We start from the raw sequence: 23,650 nt of genomic DNA, 5'->3' as shown, positions 1-23,650 counted from the left end.
AGCATATTGGAGAAGGCAATGGCACCCCACTCCAGTACTCTTGCCTGGAAAATCCCATGGACGGAGGAGCCTAGTAGGCTGCAGTCCATGGGGTCGCTAGAAGTCAGACACGACTAAGCGACTTCACTTTCACTTTTCACTCTCATGCACTGGAGAAGGAAATGGCAACCCGCTCCAGTGTTATTGCCTGGAGAATCCCAGGGACGGGGGAGCCTGGTGGGCTGCCGTCTATGTGGTCACACAGAGTCAGACACAACTGAAGCGACTTAGCAGCAGATAGCATATTGCAAAGCAGAGACATTACCTTGCCAACAAAGGTCCTTCTAGTCAAGGCTATGGTTTTTCCAGTGGTCATGTATGGATGTGAGAGTTGGACTGTGAAGAAAGCTGAGTGCCGAAGAATTGATGCTTTTGAACTGTGGTGTTGGAGAAGACTCTTGAGAGTCCCTTGGACTGCAAGGAGATCCAACCAGTCCATTCTGAAGGAGATCAGCCCTGGGATTTCTTTGGAAGGAATGATGCTAAGGCTGAAACTCCAGTACTTTGGCCACTTCATGCAAAGAGTTGACTCATTGGAAAAGACTCTGATGCTGGGAGGGATTGGGGGCAGGAGGAGAAGTGGACAACAGAGGAGGAGATGGCTGGATGGCATCACCAACTCGATGGACACGAGTTTGGGTAAACTCCAAGAATTGGTGATGGACAGGGAGGCCTGGCGTGCTGCGATTCATGGGGTCACAAAGAGTCGGAAACGACTGGGCGACTGAACTGAACTGAACTGGGGAAGCCAAATAAATAATGTTGTTTCATTGTTTTTCAGTGGCTCAATCGTGTCAGACTCTGTGACCCCATGAACAGCAGCATGCCAGGGGGTGTTCTTCACTATCTCCTAGAGCTTGCTCAAATTTATGTCCACTGAGTCAGTGATGCCACCCAACGATCTCATCCCGTTGCCCACTTCTCCTCCTGCCTTCAATCTTTCCCAGCATCAAGGTATTTTCTAATGAGTCAGCTCTTTGTATCAGGTGGCCAAAGTATTGGAGCTTCAGCTTCAGCATCAGTCCTTCCAATGAATATTCAGGGTTGATTTTCTTTAGGATTGACCGGTTTCATCTCCTCACAGTCCAAGAGTACCTCAAGAGTCTTCTCCAGCACCACAATTCAAAATCATCAATTCTTTGGCGCTCAGCTTTCTTTATGGTCCAACTCTCACATCTGTACACAACTACTGGAAAAACCACATAGCTTTGGTTATACAGATCTTTGTCAGCAGTGATGTCTCTGCTTTTTAATACACTGTCTAGATTTGTCATAGCTTTTCTTCCAAGGAGCAAGCATCTTATAATTTCATGGCTGCAGCCATCGTCCACAGTGATTTTGGAGCCCAAGAAAATAAAGTCTGACACTGTTTCCACTGTTTACCCATCTATTTGACATGATGTGATGGAACCAGATGCCATGATCTTCATTTTTTGAATGAAGTTTTTGAGTTTGAAGCCAACTTTTTCACTCTCCTCTTTCACTTTCATCAAGAGGCTCTTTAGTTCCTCTTCACTTTCTGCCATTAGGGTGGTATCATCTGCATATCTGAGGTTATTGAAATTTCTCCCGGCAATCTTGATCCCAGCTTGTGAGTCATCCAGCCCAGCATTTCACATGATGTACTCTGCATATAAGTTAAATAAGTGGGGTGACAATACAGCCTTGATGTTCTCCTTTCCCAGTTTGGAATCAGTCCATTGTTCCATGCCCGGTTCCAAATGTTGCTTCTTGACCTGCATACAGATTACTCAGGAGGCAGGTAACATGTTCTGGTATTCCCATCTCTTTAAATAATAAATATACATACATATTAAAAAGTAAACAAAGTTGAAAATCTTTAAAAACAAAGTCAAAACCCAGTCAAGACATGCTTGCCCTCCTGAGGGGCTTCTCTAGTGCTCCACTGGTTAAGAATCTGCAGGGAATACAGGTTCGATCCCTGGTCTGGGAAAATCCCACATGGTGCATAGCAACTAAGCCGGTGTGCCACAACTCCTGAACCTAAGAGCCCATGCTCCGCAACAAAAGAAGCCCTGCAACGAGAAGCCCACACAGTGCAACTAGAGAAAGAACACTCACAGCAACGAAAACCTAGAGCAGCCAAAAATAAATAAATCTTTAAAAAAAAGAGACAGACATGGCTGCCGGCACAAATTCTAAATGTCTGCTTCTGCCTGCCCCACGACTTTCAACACATTCTTTTTCAGATAAGACAGAGAAGCGGTAACTAAAGTGTTATCTATTACGCCATTAGTACCAGCATTGGGAGCCATGCCTCCGGTCTCTCCAGAAACGATACTGAGAGACCACACCACATGTGAGCAGGATACACTGGCGCTCTAAGACTCAAACGTAGGTCTTCTTTGCGCCATTCATTTCTATTTATGCCTCCTCTGCCTCATTTAACCCAACAAACCAATTCCAATACAGAAATATTCACCACAATATTATTTCTGAGCCGAAACTGGAAACGATCTAAACAGTCAAGAGGAAAATAGTTAAATAAATTATGCAGCTATTAGATGTTTTTAAAAAATATTAATGACATAGAAAATGCTCATGATCTGTTAGGTAAAAAGCAAGATGCAAAACAATATGAAGTCAAGTTCATTTAAAAGTTGTTACCATACACATGTATGTCTGAATTATACACAGACTTATAGACCAGTGACTTGGGCGCCTTTGTAAGACACTGGAAGCATTTTTGATCAATGTACAATCTGATGCTCCAAGTCAGAGGCTATTTGATTGCAGCACTGGGACATAGGTAGCAAAGACTGTGCCATCAGGAAGCACCAAAGAACCCCAGATCCACTAAGGGGGGCAATCCTCCAGGACGGGAGAGGCTTCAACAGGAAGACAACAAGGAAGCAGGATGCCAGAACTGCAGCACACTGATTTAGCTGCTTTACTTTCCTTTTCAATCCTACTTTGCTATGGTTTTCAATGAACCACAGTACATAGCCATAAACTAGATCTAAAGTAGGATCTAGAAATGTTATTTGGAATTCACAGAAGCAGAGTCCCAGTGCTAAAACAAAAGCAAGCTAATACATTTTCTTTTTTTTTCCTCCCAGAGATACACTACCCATCTATCACCACCCAGTGAAGGACGCATCATTAAAATGAAATGTGCTCATAAAATCATGAATTTATATCTTTGCCATTTATTTTTTAAAATCTTATTCAAAATATTAAATAATACAATTTCAGATATGAAAAAAATTACTGCAAGAACAGTTCAGGTGTACCTCCACTGTGCCTCCCTTCCTTACTGAAACAGTAAACGGTCCACCCAAGAGAAACGATGGACTGCCCTGCCCCTTCCATCTCTAACAAACAATATGCCCACTAGCTCACCTGGGTTTTGTGAGTGGCGTTTAACACATATTAGGGGTTATGTTTTCTAAAAAGTTGTTGTGACAGCTGTAAGTCAATCATGTTTCAAATCATATATTTACATACTGATCAACTCCTTAAGATAGAAAGACAAGTCAAAATTAAATAAAGTAAGCAATTTCCAGTTGCTATTAAAAAAGAACAAGAAACCAAACAAGCACAAAGGGAGAAAGAGCCAGTGTACAGATACAGCCTTTATGTATACAAACAGGTATAATTTTCATTTGAAAGACCTAGATCCAATATTATTTAAATTACAATGTCTCCTAAAATTCATTCAAACTTACTATAAAAAATAAGCGAGTGAACAAATATGATATAATTTTAAACTCTGCCCCTTGCTTGAAAGCTTGGAGGAACCCGTGCTACAATCAATTGCTAAGTAAAAGCAATTGTACGTGTATTTAATATTTCACAACAATTTCTACCTCTAAATTTAATTCAGTAATTCAAAGCAAAAAAGCTATCTATAACATTTTATTTACGTCTACTGCAAACTGCAGAGTCTCTATTGCCAGAATTTTTAGACACATTTATTAATGTGCTACTTAAAATCGTGGTCAGAATGAGAATAAATTATACATAAATTATCCAAAAATATCCAAAGCAAAGAGTCCTGGAAGAAAAAAATGTTACTTATATGTAAAGCATTATTACATACATCCTTGTAGATTACAGTTTGACAGCACAAAGAAATGTGTGCTTAAGAAACAGTATTTGGATGGCAGAAAGAGAATCTGAGTCAGCAATACCAGATGTGTTAGAATTTATTATAAGTTTGGGATTTTTTTAAAGTAGCATTACTAACACTTCCAGAAGAAGTACAATAAAGAAATCTAAAACAATAAAAAACTAACAGGTAATGCTTAGCTCCACATTTTGGACACCTGATTGAATTTACCTCTAAAGATGTAGATAAAAAATTATATACTCCTTGTTTGTGATACTTAATTTCCAAAGCACCAAGGCAAAATAAAGAGAGGCCCACCTCTCATTTAAGTATGAACTGCCAATGGCAAACATCTGCACAATATCATATAAAAAGTCAAGCAAATAAAATTACATAATAAGCAAATGCAAATCACAGTGCTTTAAAATATATAATCATTGGTAATCTTCAGAGAAGGCATTGCTTCATTAACATTCTGGTCAAGACGATGATATTCCACTGTTTTGGAACAAAAACCATCACGCCATTTCCTGCTTTGAACCAGAAGGAAAATCTGAAATAAAACAAATCAGATATTCAAAAGAGAAAATAGAGGACATGCTAAGTTTTTATAACTGAAATATCTGTCTCCTAGGTTCCCAAACACAAAAGTAAAATGTCAACAACAAAAGGGCTATTTTGTTTTCCATCTTGTAAATAAGCTGAAACAGTGCTTTTTAAATTTTAATGTATACAGAAGTCCTTGTTAAAGACTGATTCCTGGCCTCTCTCTTCAGAGATGAGCTAATAGATAGCAGTGGAGTCCAGGAACCTACCTGTTTAACAAGTCCCTTAGGTGTTTAAGTCCCTAGGGCTTCCCTGGTGGCTCAGATGGTAAAGCGTCTGCCTGCAATGCGGGAGACCCAGGTTCAATCCCTGGGTCGGGAAGATCCCCTGGAGAAGGAAATGGCAACCCACTCCAGCACTCTTGCCTGGAAAATCCCATGGACGGAGAAGCTTGGTAGACTATAGCCCACAGGGTCGCGAAGAGTCAGACATGACTGAGCAACTTCACTTTCTTTCTTTAGGTGTTTGTAATAGAGATGGTCCCACACTGAACAGTGGAATAAAACATAACTGGCATTCAAAATTTCATCCACCTACAAATACCTACAGAGCTACTGAGAGACCACTAAACCACAAATAAACCAACTCAAAACCACAAATGAGTTATTAGAATCACTGATTCTCTAAGCTGGAAGGCATTCTGAAATTACCTTTGTATCATTTTGCAGGTGAGAAAATCAACGTCCTTAAGGGGAAGTGGGTGCTAGGAATCACAAAGCAAGTTACAACAAAGTCAAGAACTGAGATTTCCTGACCAGTAAGTATTAAAAAGGACACTGTGTTTGATTTCCCTTTAAGTATTTAAAAAGTTTAACTATTTAGCTCAGGGACTGCAGAGCGCCCAGATGAACCCTCACACTAAATTATCCATAGAGTCCTATTTATGCCTCCTCTGCCTCATGTAATCCAACAAACCAATTTTAGTACAGCAATGTTCATCATATTATTGTTTCTGGATCAAAAATTGAAAACCATCTAAATACTCAACAGGAAAAAGTTAAATTACGTAGCTATTAAATCATGTTTTTAAAGAATATTAATGATATGAAAAGTGCTCATGATTTGTTAGGTAAAAGGCAAGATATAAAACTCTATAGGAAATCAAGTTCATTTAAAAATTATTAGCATACACATATATATCTGAATTATACACACATTTACAGGCCAGAAATATACCAAAATGTTAATAATGCTCAGCTTTGGGTAGTAGCTTACATTTTCTTTTCTATATTTTTCTGTGTCCCTAAAAAAGACATCTAATACTTTAACAACCAGGGGAAAAAGTTATCAAAATAACATTAAGTTCAATGTAAATACATTAGAAGTCCTAAATTAACATCTCTCTCCACAAGTACTCCCAATGAAGTAGCAATGCCAAATTAAGACATAAAATCTTTAAAAAAAAATGATCGGGCTTTGGTTTTGCTCAAAATCAACTGGCTTCTTTTTTTTTAAAAGCACATGTAGTAGGCTTCCCTGATAGCTCAGTTGGTAAAGAATCCACCTGCAAAGCAGGAGAAAGTGAAAGTGAAGTCGCTCAGTCGTGTCCGACTCTTTGTGACCCCATGGACTGCAGCCTCCCAGGCTCCTCCATCCATGGGATTTTCCAGGCAAGAGTACTGGAGTGGGTTGCCATTTCCTTCTCCAGGGGATCTTCCCGATTCAGGGATTGAACCCGGGTCTCCCACATTGCAGGCGGACGCTTTTACCCTCTAAGAAACCAGGGAAGCCCCAGGTTTAATTCCTGGGTTGGGAAGATCCACTGGAGAAGGGATAGGCTACCCACTCCAATATTCCTGGACTTCCCTTGTGGTTCAAATGGTAAAGAATCCACCTGCAATGTGGAAAACCTGGGTTCGATCCCTGGAGAAAGGAAAGGCTACCCACTCTGGTACTCTGGCCTGGAGAATTTCATGGACTGTATAGTCCATGGGGTCGCAAAGAGTCAGACATGACTGAGCAACTTTCACTCACTCACTCACATGCAGTAAAGCATTCTGTCATTTGTTAAAATCCACAACGACATACAAGCTGATGAGATATCACAGTATTTTACCATCAACTGAAACCTGATTAAAAGAGGAAAAAAAGACCTCTGAATAAGCAAAAGCATTAATAAGAAGTATGACTGAGATAACAGAGGGCAACTAGAGGGGGTGAAAAAAAGCTCAAACTTACCTTCCTTTTGTTGTGATATGTAATATAAACAATAGCAATACAAAAAGCAAAAATAATAAGGTGGAAAAAGAAATGGCTATCTTCCTCTTCTATACTTGAGGGTGGGGTTTTAAAAGGTCTCTCTGACTGCTCAATTTCCACGTAGCCCCTGTTTTCTTCCAAGGCTTCACTGGACTCATCATCCCGGGGGCTGGTGGTCCAGTCATAGTCTGGTTCTCCATAATCCCCGTTGTCCAGAGTGTCTTTGGCAGTGGACGGAGAACTGTTCAGTGTGAGAAGATCCTCCTCCTCTATGCTAGGATCTTCATTGTTATCAACCTCTTGGGACAGAGCAGTAGTAGGCAAGGGATGAGGGGACACGGACGCCACTCCACTTCTTTCTGTACTAGTTGTGGGAGGGAGAGTGGTGCTGATTTGGGAAGTAGAAGGTGTGGTTTGGTTTTCATTTGTTAAAGCATTCATATGTGGAGTAGAAACATCTGACGTGAGTACAGGCTGGCTCAATGACTCAATCTGTGATGGAACTAAAATAAGTAAAGAAAGAAACGTTACACTGAAATCTCCTAATTTATCTCCACCAAGCTAAAAGGAAATAGACCTGTATTTTTCACTAAGCTAGGATTAGTCACCTTTCTGTTCTGCAGGTACTGAAATCCAACCTTTGTGAAATTAGAACAGAGGGCACAAGCTCTGTGTGGACTTTGCCATTGTGACCTAAAGTCAGACCCCTCTCTATTCTTTGTTTTTCTTATGGTGGCAGGCTATGAAATGCAACAGGTCTCCTATGCTGCTTAAGTTCTTACTATCTGGCAAGGCAACTGTTATCTGATGAATATTTCATTTTCTATTTTTCATTTTTTTATTTCATTTTAAATGCAACACCCAAATCCAGATGTACCTGTTATGCTGTCAGCAATTATACTGTGTTTTCCCAGCCTCTTCACCCTTCTTAGTAGACCATTCACAGCTTGCTCTGTCCTCAAATTTCTAAAACCTTTTCTGTTGTCCTCATTGTCAAAGGCTCATATAACTTCCTGACTTCTCTTAGAAAAATGAAGCCCTCAAAAGAGAAGGTCCACAAACTACCAGAACTCTAGGCTCATAAGTCCAACTGTCTACCTGACATGTCTGCTTAGATTTGTCATTCAAACTAACACGTTCAAAATGAAATTCTGACTTTCACTGCTAGGAAGATGGAGTAAATGTATTTTTCCCTATTCTTCCCACTAAAAACAAATAAAACTCTTCCTATTACATATAAAATAACACAATTGTGAAAGGTGGAAAGAATAAGGCAGAGCGATCAGAGACCTCAGGACCTGAGAAACAACCCAGAGTTGACTATCCTGAACTTTCTTTTTACCTCATGTATTCCAGACTTGGAGCTGAAGAATCCAGTAACCTGGAAACACCCAAGAGTATGGACAAAACGGGCCCCCAAAAAAGCCTGCTCTCTCGCCAGAAGATCAGGAGAGAGGCAGCCTAGCAAGAAAGAGAACTTTTAGACGACTGCTCTTACTCTCTCCAAACAAAGAGCACCACTCTCCACTCACACTTACAGCAGCAAAGACCAAGTGGGGAACCTAGATTATCACCCTGACCAAGCTGCAATGAGGTGCCCCTTCGCGTCCATAAAAGGATGTGTCTGAGGAGGCCTATGCTATGCTATGCTAAGTCACTTCAGTCGTGTCCAACTCTGTGTGACCCCATAGACGGCAGCCCACCAGGCTTCCCCGTCCCTGGGATTCTCCAGGCAAGAACACTGGAGTGGGTTGCCATTTCCTTCTCCAATACATGAAAGTGAAAAGTGAAAGTGAAGTTGCTCAGTCGTGTCCGACTCGTAGCGACCCCATGGACTGCAGCCTACCAGGCTCCTCCATCCGTGGGATTTTCCAGGCAAGAGTACTGGAGTGGGGTGCCATTGCCTTCTCTGCTGAGGAGGCCTAGTAGACAGTCAAGACTTTAGCCATGGCCCCGTAGTAATGAGGCTGTCCCCACCAACATGTCAGCGCAGGCCACAAGAGGAGCCGAAACTCCCACCTCTGCCCAGAGCTGCCAGAACCACCACTTGTCCTTAAGGCTCAACACAGATCAAGTAGAGCCCCTAGATTTCTAGCTCTAACTGCAAGTAATGTGCATCGACCCCCACCTCCCCGTCAGAGCAATGTCATAAAAAGCAACTAAAAGAGAAAGTTTAAGACCAGAATCTTAAAAACACAAAGTACCCCAACTTACCACATATGGAATACATAATTTGACTAGGCCTTTACCTATTAAAGAAACTGAATTGTTAATTTTAAAATTCCCCAAAATTAAATATCCTTGCCCACATAAGAATGGAGAATTCACTGGAAAATTTCACTGGAGAATTCTACCAAATGTTTAATGTAGAGTTAACACCAATTCTATACAACCTCTTCCAGAGACCTGCAGAGGGAACGAACACCTCATGATTCCTTTTATGAAGCTCCTGAAACCAAAACCAAAGACACCACAGAAAAAGAAAATTACATATTGGTATCCTTCCTGAACACAAATGCAAAAATTCTTAACAAAATACTAACAAATAGAAACCAGCAATATAAAGTTCCCTGGTGACCTAGTAGTTAGGATTCCAAGCTTTCACTGCCCAGGTTCAATCCCTGGCTGGGAAACTGAGACACCACAAACCACATGGAACAGCCCAAAAAAAAAGAAAAAAGAAACCACCAATATATAAAACGATACTCCATGATTAGTAAGGTTTATTTCAGAGATGCAAGATCGCCTCAATACTCAAAAATCAATGTAATCTAACAAGCTAAATTAACCTTGGCCTAAGTCTCACACCTTTTGCAAAAATTAACTAAAAAATGGATCACAAGTTTAAATGTAAAACTACACAGATTTTAGGGGCTTGCCTGGTGGTACACTGGATAAGAATCCACCTCCCAATGCAGGGGACATGGGTTCAATCCCTGGTCCAGGAAGATCCCACGTGCCGTGAAGCAACTAAGCCCATGCGCCTGGAGCCTGTGCTCCACAAGAGAAGCCCACACACCACAACCAGAGAAAGCCCTCAAGCAGCAAAGAAGACCCAACACTACCAAAGTTTAAGTAAATTAATTAAAATAATAATTTTTTTAAACTACACAGATTTTAGAAAAAGACCTCCAACAAAATCTTCAGAATCGTGGACTAGATAAATTCTTAGACCAAAAACACAATACAGAAAAGGAAAAATTCATAAATTGGATTCCGTTGAAATTTTAAAACTTTTGTTCAGTAAAAGACTTTTGTGAGGAAGAAAAGACAAGCTACCAAGTGGAAGAAGTATCTGTAAGCCCCATAGCCAACAAAGGACTAATATCTAGAATACATGAAGAATTATGACAACTCAAAAGTGAAAAAGCAAACAATCATTAGAACATGGACAAAAGACATAAAGAGACATTTCACCAAAAAGAGTATACAGATGGCAAACAAGCACATGGAAAGATGTTAACCACTGCTGCTGCTAAGTCGCTTCATTCGTGTCCAACTCTGTGCAACCCCATAGACGGCAGCCCACCAGGCTCCGCCGTCCCTGGGATTCTCCAGGCAAGAACACTGGAGTGGGTTGCCATTTCCTTCTCCAATGCATGGGATTTTCCACTGGAGTGGGATGCCATTGCCTTCTCCCTTAGCAAAATGCAAATTAAATCTCAATGAGATATCACCATACACCTATCAGAATGGCTGAAATAAAAAATAATGACCATGTCAAATGCTGGCAAGGATGCAGGGTAACAAGATCACTCACATGTTGCTGTGGTTACATAACATGTGACAACCATTTCAGAAAACACTTTGGCAGTTTCTTAAACTAAATGTGCAACTACCACCTGACCCAGCAGTTACAGTCCTGGGCATTCATCCTAGAGAATGAATTTTTATGTTCACATAAAAATCTCTGCATAAATATTTATAGCAGCCTTATTCACAATAGCCAAGAACTGGAAACAACTCAGATGTCCTTCAATAGATGAAGGGTTAAACAAGTGTAGTACACATACATGCCAAGGAACATTACTCAGCAATAAAAAGGAACAAACTACTGATACATGAAACAACTCAGATGATTCTCCCAAGATTATACTAGGTAAACCCAGCCAACTCCCAAAAGCTACATATGATATGATTCCATACATCACGTTATACTAGGTAAAACCGCCAACTCCCAAAAGCTACATATGATATGATTCCATACAGCACATTCACAAAATGATAAGATTATAGAAATAAAAAAGATTAGTGGTTGCCAGGAATTCAGGAGGGAGTAGGGATAGGGAAAAAGTGAGGGTGACTTTTAAAAGAGCCACAGAAAAAATCCTAATGGTGATGGAAATGCTCTGTATCTTGACTGTATCAATATCAGTGTCTGGTTGTGGTACTGCACTACAGTTTTGCAGGATACTATCACTGAGAAAAACTGGGTAAAGGGTACACAGAATTTCTGTCTTTTATTTTTTACAACTGCAAGTGAATTTACAATTATTTCAAGATGAAAAGGTTAAAGACATGAATTTTTACTCCCCACTCCGAAAAGACAAACAAACAACAACAAAAAAAAAACCCTGCTCTATGTACAGTCTCACTCTCAGTTATGACAACTCCATTTTTCTGTTGTTCAAGCCTAAAGCCTTGCAGTCATTATTTTAACACTCCACATCCAATCTGTCACCCTACCTTCAAAAGATATGAAGAATTTGAAGAGTTTTCACCTCTCCATTGCTACTGCCTAATTCAAGCCATCATCTCACCCAGATTATTACAGTAGTCTTCTAAATGATCTGCCTGCTTCTACCATAATCCCCAGTGTCCACTCTCAACGTAACAGCCAGAGTCACCCTGTAAAACCTTATGTTAAATGATGTTACTGCTCTGCTTAAAACTACCTAGTAGCTCTCAGCTCTCTCAAAAGTGAAATTCAAAGCCTTTATAATAGCCTATAAGCTCCTATATGATCTGGTCCCCATTATCTCAATGCTATTACCTCTTACTAATCTTCCAAACTATTCTATCCCCACTGCCTACTTAACAGATAGCAGGCATTCAATAAACACTTACTGAACATGCTCTTGACCCAACTCTCACCACAAATCCTACACGGCTTCCCAAGTAGTGTTTCTGTACCTGCTGCTGCTGCTGCTGCTGCATCGCTTCAGTCGTGTCCAACTCTGTGCGGACTACACCCTCTCAAAAGCCTTTCTCATAGTTCTTAGCCAGGTAAAACCCCACTCACTCTTCTAAGGATATCTCCAACATCACCCTATCTGTTGTTGTAACTCCGCTACCTAGCATCAGGTAGGATTCCACCGGGGAAGCTCCAGGTAGGAGTAGAGTTAATAAATATTGTTCAAGGAGTAAAAATGTGGAAAACAGGACTTCCCTGGTGGCCCAGTGGTTAAGATTCTGTGCTTCCACTGCAGGGGGCACGGGCTGAACCCTGGTTGGGAAACTGAGATCTAACACGCCCTGCAGTGCATCCAAACAATAAAAACACTAGACGTTACATCCAAGAAATCAAACTTGGAATTCATCTGAAACATTTGATGTAAATTAGACCAACCTTCTGCACCACCACTCCTTCAAAGAAAAGAGGCTGATCCAGTCAGCTATGACGTGTATTCAGAACAAAGTGGTAACTCTGACTTCACAGATTTACTTGTTCAAGCTTATATATATATATAATTTTAAATTTCTAAATATATGTTCCATCTCTATCCTTCCCTATTTGATATTACCTCTCTAGTTAAAAGTTAACTTTTTAAAAATTAAAAGTTTTTAATTGCTCTCTACTGGTCCCTTTTTAAAAACTTCCTTACACTGTATCAATATTTCTGATAATTCATTCACACATTGAATTCTGAGAAAAAAATGCCTTAAAAATTGAATACATTACATATTAAATAAATTAAGGCAACATCTGGGAGCAATATGATGGCAGAATGTAGAAAGGAGGCATTTTTGAAATAGTATGGCAGACTTGGTCTTACAGTGAGTATCCCACAATCCAAAATAATGCTTACATTACTTTTTTTAAACTCTTCAAAACAAACACATAAAACTAAAAAAGTCTCAGAGATTGCCAAGAATACACCCAAGCAAGCACTGAAAGTTTAAGAAATCTAACAGGGAACAAGTTTAAATAAAACTGATATGGCAACTTTCTAACATTCTATGGTTACTTGAAGTTTGAAACTCAATACATTCTAGCTAGACTTTCATTTTCTTCTGACAAGAGTAACTGTTTTGAAATCACTCTACCCTAAGGCACACCTACAAAGAACATTTGTATTAGCCAAAGTTCTACACATGCTACACTGTACTGCAAGGAGCTGCCTCCCTATTAAAAGCACATGTCAGAAGATTTTCAACCATCTCTTAAAAAGCTGTTTTTTCTGAAACTATAGTTACCAGCTACATATACCCCTAAACCATATATCTTAAGCATTCCAGCAAGAAATATAAATGTTTATATGTCAGTTTTTTCTTAGATGATTAATGACCAAAACAACCATACTACTTAAGTACTTTAGGAACAGGAATACTTGCATCAACAAGAGAAATCCCCCTTATTTACTAGCTATGAAAGGACCTTGGGAAAATGAACCACAGTCCCTCCCCAGACTTACAAACACTCTGGGAGGGTGGTCCACACACTCTCAGTCCTGCTGGGGAAACCCAAGTAAGTAACCACAGCCCTGCAGCAGAGGAATGTATGGCTAGACAGCCCCGCTGGCAAATAAGTGAACACTATCCCATTCATACTGTTTTCCATCTGAACTTAGAAAAGATTTAGGCCTAAGAAGGATTGTGCCTTGGCCTGAAAATAAAAAGGAGCTACCACACAAGATACTGCTTAAATGGATTATAAATTCTTATTAGTGCATTTGTTCCTCCCAAGTCTCAGAACATGGTTTACAGGTTTCATTTCTCAATAAGGCCTTCAATATCTTGATTAACAATGTAACATTTCTAAGAAAAGGAATACTTAATCATGCAGCATTATTTAAAATAGCCAAGATACAGAAACAACCAAGGAGCTCATGAATCAATGAATGGATAAAGAATTGAGGTATATATACTGGATGAATTATCATTGAGAAATAAGAGAATGGAATCTTGCCATCTGCAACAACGTGAGTGGATATGCAGGGCATTACACTGAAGTGCAATACGTCAGTAAGAGAAAGACAAATATCATGATTTCATTTACATGTGGCATTTTAAAAACAAAACAAAAAAGCTAAACTCATAGATACAGAAAACAAAATGGTGGGGGAGGCAGGGGGAGAGAGTGGAGGTGAAGGGAATCAAAAGATACAAACTTCCAGTCATAAATTAAATAAGGCATGCAGATGCAATGTACAGCATGGTGACCATAATGAATAATACTGCATACTGGAAAGTTGCTAAGAAAGTAAATCTTCAGAGTCCTCATCATAAGAAAAAAAACTGTTGTTAACGATGCAGGGTGCTGGATGGCACCTAGACTTCCTGTGGTGATCTCAGTGTATACAAACATCAAATCATTATGCTGTACACCTGAAACTAATATGTCAATCATGACTCAAAAAACTAAAAAAGAAATACTTAAATCCTATAGATCCATCAAAATGAAGCAGGGCTATCTAGGACACAGAGGGACACAGAGAAGGGGGACTACGTTTACAGAGAATCTCAACTTGTCCCAGAACTCCTGTCCTCCTAAGCCCCTCAGAAGTCCAATACTCTAGCATTCTGGCTCTTTACCAAGCACGATGGGGTCGCTAAGAGTCGGGCACGACTGGGCGACTTCACTTTCACTTTTCACTCTCACGCATTGGAGAAGGAAATGGCAACCCACTCCAGTGTTCTTGCCTGGAGAATCCCAGGGACAGAGGAGCCTAGTGGGCTGCCGTCTATGGGGTCGCACAGAGTCGGACACGACTGAAGCGACTTAGCAGCAGCAGCAGCAGAACCTCCCAGTCCTCAGAGAGGCAACAGTACTCAAAGATAGTTCTTTTCCCTTTTGCTCTCCAAAATATTCCATCAGCTCAGTCCAATCACTACCCCTACCCACCTTCGTCTTTATGGCTGATCTCACTGTCCCTTGGCCCAGCTAACCCCCCGGGCACCCACCCCTGACCTTGGGACTCTCTCTGGATATCACACCTTCTAAACTCTTCAGCACATGTTCCCTCTGTCCTCTCTTTTAGACCCTCATAACTCCCATCTCTATAAAGAAAAAGAATAATTAAAGAAAAAAAAGCTGTGTGCCATCCCAGTTCCACAAGAATCCAGCCATTAACCATTGCAAGTGCCCATCACAGTGGGCCTGAGGGGAATTCAGGATAGAGAAAAACAGGATGAAGTATTCTGCCTTGGATATACGGGTCCTATCTAAGGAAATGCCTCTTTAAGTAAAAACTTCAATAACCCCAGATTCCTGTGTCTTCCCATATAGAGAAAAGCACTAAAATTATAACCTTCAGATCTGTTGTTATTAGCAATAATCTTTTGATGTTCGACTACATGTCCCAGCAAAAAAAAAATTCATACATATTCTGGCTCCTCTCTTGACCTCTTCGAACAATTGCTCAGAACTGAAAAGCTGGCTCCACCCGCTACAACCTTTAGTAAGACATTGAATAAACTCAACTCACAGCTCTTACAATTGTGCGTTTTTTGTGTTTTTGTTTTGTTTTGTTACTCCACACCTCCAGGGAATTTTGGAGACCGTATCACAGCCATTCTCTGTAGCAACCCATTCTTTAAGACTCTCTAGACACCACGGCCACTCCTCCTTCCCCGCCCATCTACACACTCGCTCCCCGGGTCCCCGGAGCTTTCAAGCCCACTTCTGAGGCCTCTTAAAGACCCTACCTTCACAGACCCCTTCAAACAGCCTCCCTTACCACAGACCTTCAGACAGCCTCGCCAGGGCTGAAGAGACCCTGCCCCTCTAGATACCACCACCTGCTCCGGACACTCGGAATCGCCCGTTCCCTGGCCGGGCCCGTCTTGGCGTTCCGCGCCGGGGCCCGCCCCGTCTTCCCGCGCCCGCCCTGCCGCCGCGCCCCCTTTACCACTGGGCATGATGGCGGATGCAAGCAGGAGGGCCAGGACCAGCGGCCGCGCCAGCCCTCCGGGGACCTGGACACCTGGCCTGGGCAGCAGATTTGCTTGCTCCGCGCCGCTCATCCTCCTCCGGGCGGCGGCAGCCATAACGGTCTCGGTTACGAGCCTGCGCGGTTGCTAGGCTCTGCGTCGTGACATCAGACACTGCGTAAAGCATCGCGGCGTCCGTAGGCGTTTCCGTCCCAGCGTGATGACGCTGCGGCCAGGAATGGAGCTCTGGAAACGAGAAAGGCACAGCGGGATTTGGGGCAAGGGGGAGCACCTCAAAGACGGCTGCAAACTACGGATGTAATTTGTAAGGTGTGAAGAGGGTCAGAGCAAGCCTCTCCCTCCCACGTGATGAGCTACTACTATACAGCTAATTGTTTTAGAACATTTTTAGAAGTATTCAACTTCGTAATAGAGTGATCCCAAAAGAGAAGTAACTGCCCTCCCACTCCCAAAGGCAAAGGAAACATAAATATTAAGAGTGGGTGGTGGAATTTTAGGTTAATGTTTTATTTTTTACCTTTCCCCATAACCATTTATTACTTCAACAAATACTTAGCACCTCTCCATATTTCAGTATACAGCACTGAAAGAAACTCCCCACCTTTGTGGAATTTCTTTTCTTGTGAGGGAGACTATAGTGTAAAATACCTACTATATATAATGATAAGGGTATTATGAAGGAAAAGCAGAGAAGTGAGCTAGGAAAGAGGAGTAAGCTTCTATTTTTAAATCCTGTAACTTAAAACCCCCAGTATATGAAAATGCAAATTTGGAAGCTTCCAGGAAGTTCCCTTAAGGCCCCAGCCATAATGCTGTGGTCTGTATGTTCTGTGAAAATGTTTTCTTAATAAATGTATATAGGCTTCAGGTCATAAAATTACATTTGATTGATTTGCAGGAAAATCATGTCATGAAACAAGACATTCATTTTACCCCACAGCTTCTCCACTCTGGTCTCCATGATTCCCTAAGAAGCTTACACCTCCCCCATATACAGTTGAGCTGCCTCTCTGAGGAGAGAGGGCCTGTGTTCTGAATCTGGTTTCCCTTAACATTTATCTGGCCCTGGTGACCGCTCAGAAACACACAAACTCTGTGTTGTTAAGAAAACTAAAAGGTCATTCATCTATTCATTTCCCCAAGCCAGACACAAGCCCAAATAGACTGAATGGTACCCTTATTGCAAAACTTTCAGGGTAGCCAGGGTTCAAAGTCCTCCCAAGTTCCCTAGAGCTTTCCCTCTGTGAGTACAAAAACCATCACTCAGTTTTACAAATAAGTCTCAATTCTAGTGTCTGCATGTTGGGAGATTCAGGCTTAAACAGGCCTTTTTCCTGTAATAAACATACCTTCAGTCCTCTTTTTTGTCCCCTTTGTTCCTTTGTCCCCGTGCTAGATTGTTCCAATTCTCCTACTGGTGTATCATGAACTCAGGGCATTTTGCACAATATTCTGACATGCTGCATGCAACAGACAATATATAAATGGAAAATATTCCCTCAGCCCTTTGTACCTTTCAAAATATCATTACTGTACCTGGCATCTGACTAGATGTACCCAACAAGCTTTATGCACCACAGTCTCTGAACACATTTAACAAAGTTCTCTTTGAAATAGCTGCAGGTCTTTATGAACCTGATGAAATATGACAAATACTGAGGCCAGGAGGTTTGGGGTGACCAGTTTGCTAAAAGTAAATCTGATACCTGTTTGGAATTGCCACTTCCAAACATCCATAAAAAGGAATTCTGCCTAAAACCATTTATTGCTGAATAGGAAAAAAGTTTACATTTGATGAAGCTGAGTAATACACACGCAGAGCTACTATTCTATTCATGTTTTGTAATTGCTTGAAGTCCACAAGTTATTTTTAAATACATATGGCAGAATCCATCCCCAGTGATCCATACCTTTATATGATCCCCTGCCTTTGGGAGGGACAGGTGAATGTGAGCTAGCACTCCTGTGATTAGGCTATGCTATGTGGACAGTTGACTTTAATGGGAGACTATTCTCAGTGGACATGATTTAATCAGGTGAGCCCTTGAAAGGATTAGGACACTATAAAATAGTTATGGGGATGTAATGTACAGCACAGCGACCATAATTAATGGTCTTAAAACTTCTCATCAGGGACTTCCCTGGTGGTTCAGTGGTTAAGACTCTGAACTCCCAATGGAGGGGGCATGGGTTTGATCCCTGGTTGGGGAACTAAGATCCCACATGTTATGTGTCCAATAAATAAATAAAATAAAAACATTTAAAAAAGAAAGAAAAAAACTCATCACAAGCAAAAAACAATTCTGTACAAGTAATGGATGTTAACTGGACATCCAGGTATGGTGACTATTTCACAATGCATACAAATATCAAATCATTTGTTGTACACCTGAAACTAACATAATGTTATATGCCAATTATATCTTAATTTTAAAAATAAAATTTTTTAAGAATTAGGTGTTTGGGTTTTTCTGGAGGAAATAAGAAGTGTGGCAAGGATTTGCTGGTGAAATTTTTCTGTTCCAGCTGTTCCAGCTTTCAAAATGGAGAAGACCACGTGGCAAGGAATGCAGATGGTCTGTATTTGCTGAAGCAGCCCCTAGCTGATGGCCGGCAAAGAAATATCAGTAGAAACCACTGTCTTACAACTAAAGGAAACTGAATTCTGCTACAACCATATGTGCCTAGAAGAAGACCCCAAGCCTAAGATGAAGACACAGTTCGCCTGACATCCTAATTTCACCACTGTGAGAATCTTAAGAGAGCCCAGGTACCTAGTGCTTGGATTCTGACCGACAGACCTGTGAAATAAGTAAGTATTGTTTTAAGCCACTAAATTTGTGGTAATTTGTTATGCAGCAATAGAAAATTAAAAATATCACATATACATAACCACAGCAAGAAGCTGAAAAACATGACAAACATATGCCCTGTTTATTTACACTTTTATTAATAAAGACAACCAAAAAAGGATAAGGTTTCAATATTTTATTCAAGTTTTATTTTATGTGATGTTAATTACAGCATTTGAAGGGGAGAATCTAATTCCACACAAAATGGAACTCTAAAATGTACCCATTAAACTGCTAAAAAATAAACTTTAGTGGCGAGAATACAACAGAAGTCCAATTTAGATTCTGAGTGTTGTCACCATGTGATTACAGTCACAGAGACTCTTCCCAGCTTGCAGCTGGGGCTCTTAGAAGCTATTTCATACTCTGGTGCAAGGGCAAAAAAACCACAACGTGAGAGGGAATTAAGTCCTGAATTATTGGCTTCATCACAACTTCTCCACCCCAAAATGGCACAAAAGAAACAGCTACCACACCCTGCAGACTACTTTTTGTGTAAAAGAGGTGATGGATGGAGGTGGAAAAAGTCCCTGCCTAAAAAAGTCCCTTTCAGATAAGTTTGTACACACCATCAAACAAAGAGCCTCTCCTCAATCAATTAGGGGAGGAAACCAAGGTTCCATTCTCAGGAAGTTACAATTTCATTCAGTTACTCAATAGGAATTTACAAAGTGCCTGCAAATTATCAGCTTCCACTTGCCGCCATTTCTAGGTAAAAAAGAAACCTGACATCTCTAATGGGGCCAGCAAGCTCCCCACCAAGTCTACAGCTGAAAGGACCTTTTTTGAAATTGGGTTTATTCTGTACCTCTGAAAGGGTAACACCCTAAAGCTGGATCATCTTTAACCTGGAAGTCTAACATGATATTTAGCAATACTTGCATCCCAGACATACAACATTAAAAGGTACACTAAATTCTGAAGGTAGCTATGCTGCAAAACAGTTTAAAATTAAACGATTGTACAATAGTCATTTATGCTTGAAACTCCAGTCCTAGACCAAGCTTGTGGCCACCAGCATTGACGTTCTTGCCATCCAGCAGAGCCGAGAGTGTCAGTTTGATACCTGCAGGAGAAATCAGGGAGAGGAAAGGAAGAGAGAGGTAAAAAAGAAAGGAGAAGAAAGGTTAGCTCAGGAGGGTCACTGCAGCACACTGGAGACACCACATCAGGTTCAAAACCTGTTCCAGCAGTGTGTGATCAGCAGGAGCAAAACCACAGGGCCCTCAATCCCTGTTACTCAACACCATCTGACTAATGACTAGGCAGCCTAGGATGAGCTGATAAAACAATAATGATTCTTCCATAGCTCACCCAAAGCCACTTAAGGGACTCTGCTTTCCTCTATCCTCTCAATATCCCTGCTATAGTCAGCACCATGCAGTAAACTTCTTTAGCAAAAGCCCCCTGAAACAAAACCCTAGCCATGAATCAGACTCCAAGGTCTTAGGCTCCCACTCACAGCATGGATACATACACACATACACAACTAAATGCTATTTTCTCTAGAATAGCTTGATTCTGCCATCATGTAATCTTAGATCTCCAGAATTCAAAGCCCCAATTTAATCAAACTAACCTCAAGGTGGTATTATTTCCTATAGCTGTAACATTAATTCGATGGACTGACCTAGCTAACTTTGCAGAAGAAACCTGCAAACCAGTTTTACAATGAGGATGATCGATAGGCTGGTTTTATGAACTTGCTGGAAATAAGTATCAAGTATTAGGTATACACTGGGACAAAGAATGGAAGAAAATAACTAAAAATGTAATATATGTTAGCCTTGGCCTTTTTTCTCCTACTTATCACCTCTCCTGTTCTCCAAATGTTTTATAATGACAGCACTCCTTTATAAACATTCAACTATAAAATGTGATATACACTCATTTACAATGTTCTGTACAGTTATTTATAAGCAATTAACCTAAAGCAGCAAAACCAGCACCACATTTTAAGACAGCTAATCTCACCAATACATACCTGGCTTTAGGGTCTGAGTATATCCTAATCCTATCAGGCTGGAGTTGTTCACTTTAGCCTAGTCAAGGAAAAGGTAAGAGTGAAAATGTTAAATATTCATGTTACCGTCTCCGAACTGAATAAGAGCTTTTTAACCAACCAACTCTGGATTTCAGCATCAAATTCTATTTTTTCATGACCTCTTTGTTTACAGGATTCATTAAATTCAATATGAAATATATTAAGTTTAGGAACTACGTCTCAGAAAGTAACACAAAGAGATAACACAATTTTCAATTAAAGGGAAGTTATTATTTACATTTGATTCCTTATGGTATGTGACCCAATTCCATTTATACTGAGTATATCTGTATTTTTAAGTTAGAGCAGGTGAGAACACCTTCACTTATGGCCAGAGACCTAAAAGACTTTCTTGTATAAAAGAGTTCTTCAAGATCTACTTGTTGGGATAAGGAAATACAGAGCAAATATCTGATGAGGTTATGAAGCTTTTGTTAAGTGGCAGAACATTGTTTGAATTTTCTCTTCATGAAAAACAGAAACAAAAACCATAATGACATGAAGGAAATGCAGCACAGACAAGCCTGAATATTTGGAGCAAAAGAATTCCTGAAGAATGACTTAAATCTTATACTTAGTGAGTGCTGATTAATAATCAATAAAGCAAGTGAGTCAATAATAATTTTCCCCTTATTCTCCTGCCTGAGTTGTAGGGAAATCTGGGCCTCTCCCTGACCCCTTTCTGGGAAATGAGAGGTCAGCAGAGCAAGCTCAGGCTGTGAGAACATCGAGTCCTGGCGAAAGCGAGAGCTACCAGGGTGCGTGTTTTCCCGCTCACATGCTGTTTTTAGACCTGGCATCTCCCACAGAAGAAAAGAGGAAGGAAGGCCTCCAGGCAGGCAGTGCCCCATCTAGCTGTTCCATTTTGCCCATGCCATCCAAATAACATGGCCCCTTTTCCTTTGTTTTAAAGTGCCTAAACTTAAAGAAGCCAAATTCAGTTCCTATCTCAGGAGACTGTAAATTACACAGCCAGCCCAGAAAGCATCCTGCAACATGAGATTTCCTCATTTCACCCCAAAAGGGCTACAGCTGGCAGCGCCCTGTGACAACAGAGATGAGCTCAACAAGATGTAATGCAAAAACTGCAGCAACCCAAGGGTCCACGAGCTATGCTACAGGGGTCTGCAAGATAAGAGGCCAATCAGTCAGTACGAGGACCTGATTTCTTAATGTGCAGTACGGGAGCAGGCCAAGAGAATGAAAAGTGAGGGGGAAAGGAACATTTAAAACCTTGGGTTCAAGGTTTAGCATCTGCGGCATGGACTAGGGACTGGTTAGAGAAGGAGGCTCCACAGCAAGGCACTCTGGGTCAAACACAAACCCCAGCACTTAGCAACTCCTGCCCTTGGGGAAGTCACTCAGCTGCTCTGAGCTTTCAGTTCCTCATTTGTGAAAACATGGATGGCACCTATCTCAAGTGGGTGGTATAAGAACTAAATACAGTAATTCACATGTAATAGGCTCCATACAGTGTTTGGCACCCACAGGAAGTACAGTAAGTACTATTACTCTCATTGTTTTACTCATGGTAAACCCTTTCACAGTGAGAAAAATCACCATCTGAAGCATGGAGCTCCATCAGCCCAAGAGGATTCCAACTAAGGGATCAGGTGGGGTCTCAGCAATGCATGATTCCACAGGCACCCACCGAGAAGCAGGCATCAGGGTCAATCTGGTACTTGGCTGCTATTCCAAAGCGAGTGTTGCTGTTTCCTGCGGTCCAGGCCAGATTAACAGCGGTCTCCAACTTCTTGTTCACCTTCTGATAAATGGAGCCACCAAACTCTGTTCCATCATTTCTGCAATAAGCACAGCACAGATACCAAGCAGCTTAGCAAGGGGGGCTGAGCTGGGCAAAGCCAACTAAGTCTTAACAGAGGATGGGAATGTTGTAAATGGTCTGAACTGATCACAAAACAGGCACCAAATTATAGGAAGCCTGATAGGAATGGCACAGACACCAGGGTTGGGAAGGTTCACAGAAGGTAAAAGCTATCTCAGACATCACTGGGAACATGCAAGGCAGCTCAGTCAACTACTCGGGCTGCATGGAACTTGAAGTTTGCTTCCAAAATATTCTTTAAAATAAAAATGGTGACTAGGGCAATGGGATTGTGAATTCTGAGTGAGTTCTTCCTTCAGCTGCTAAAGTTATTGCATTTATGAAATGCTGTATTATAAACATAGAATCAAGAACAAAGCCAGAAATGGTAACAAAGTCCAGACCATTCATACTCCTCAGAAGGCAGCCTATAGCCAGTGCTTAGCACCAGCAGCTGCACCCACTGCTGAGGATGCACGGCCAGTAGGAGGAACAGCAATTACAAAAGAACTTAACCTATAATTGAGGCCCGTTGGCCAATGCATACTGTTGACCCATGCTGCCACACCTATAGTCTTGGTGAGCCCTGAAAAGGAGCAACTTGCCATATTATAAAATGTTTCTGTCTTTCAAACATGGAATGAAACCCAGCAGGACAAACTGTTTCCTCTCTTCGCAGCCTCTAGGAATACCCTCTTCCCCTCCCTGACATTTTTAATATAAAAATACAATGTCAAAATTCTGCTCCATCATTTTGGGTGTCTCCAGTGGAAACGGCACTGGAAACTGTTAAGGCAGAGTCCAGCAAAGAGCCTAGAACTCACTAACCCAACAAAAAAATTGTTGCTGTTTCATTACAAACTCTGCTCTTCACTAATACACGCTCCTAAAGTAGATGC

The 23,650-nt window shown here is 41.0% G+C and overlaps 2 protein-coding genes across 3 annotated transcripts in view; both read right to left on the bottom strand.

Annotated features, from left to right (window-relative positions):
- Positions 1 to 3,189: 3,189 nt before the first annotated feature.
- On the bottom strand, positions 3,190 to 16,175 carry LOC104991864 (chromosome unknown open reading frame, human C5orf15). Its single transcript, XM_010844522.1, has 3 exons — positions 15,988 to 16,175; positions 6,896 to 7,419; positions 3,190 to 4,664 (listed from the first exon to the last, which is right to left on the bottom strand). Exons 1-3 carry the CDS (start codon positions 16,124 to 16,126, stop codon positions 4,533 to 4,535), a joined length of 795 nt encoding a protein of 264 aa, XP_010842824.1. The 5' UTR covers positions 16,127 to 16,175; the 3' UTR covers positions 3,190 to 4,532.
- Positions 16,176 to 19,003: 2,828 nt separating this feature from the next.
- VDAC1 (voltage-dependent anion channel 1) overlaps positions 19,004 to 23,650 on the bottom strand; it is a 31,643-nt gene continuing 26,996 nt past the window's right edge. For both annotated transcript variants that reach the window (XM_010844520.1, XM_010844521.1), the window contains exons 7-9: positions 22,578 to 22,728; positions 20,867 to 20,924; positions 19,004 to 19,948 (exon numbers count right to left, since the gene is read on the bottom strand). In XM_010844520.1, coding sequence (XP_010842822.1) covers positions 19,857 to 19,948; positions 20,867 to 20,924; positions 22,578 to 22,728 — 301 coding nt within the window. In that variant the 3' untranslated portion in view covers positions 19,004 to 19,856. The remainder of the gene's footprint in view (positions 19,949 to 20,866; positions 20,925 to 22,577; positions 22,729 to 23,650) is intronic.

Source organism: Bison bison, unplaced genomic scaffold (assembly GCF_000754665.1).
Source record: "Bison bison bison isolate TAMUID 2011002044 unplaced genomic scaffold, Bison_UMD1.0 scf7180017864203, whole genome shotgun sequence".
Lineage (NCBI taxonomy): Eukaryota > Metazoa > Chordata > Mammalia > Artiodactyla > Bovidae > Bison > Bison bison.
Note: the sequence above shows the minus strand (reverse complement) of the source record. Positions and strands in the feature narration are given on the sequence as shown.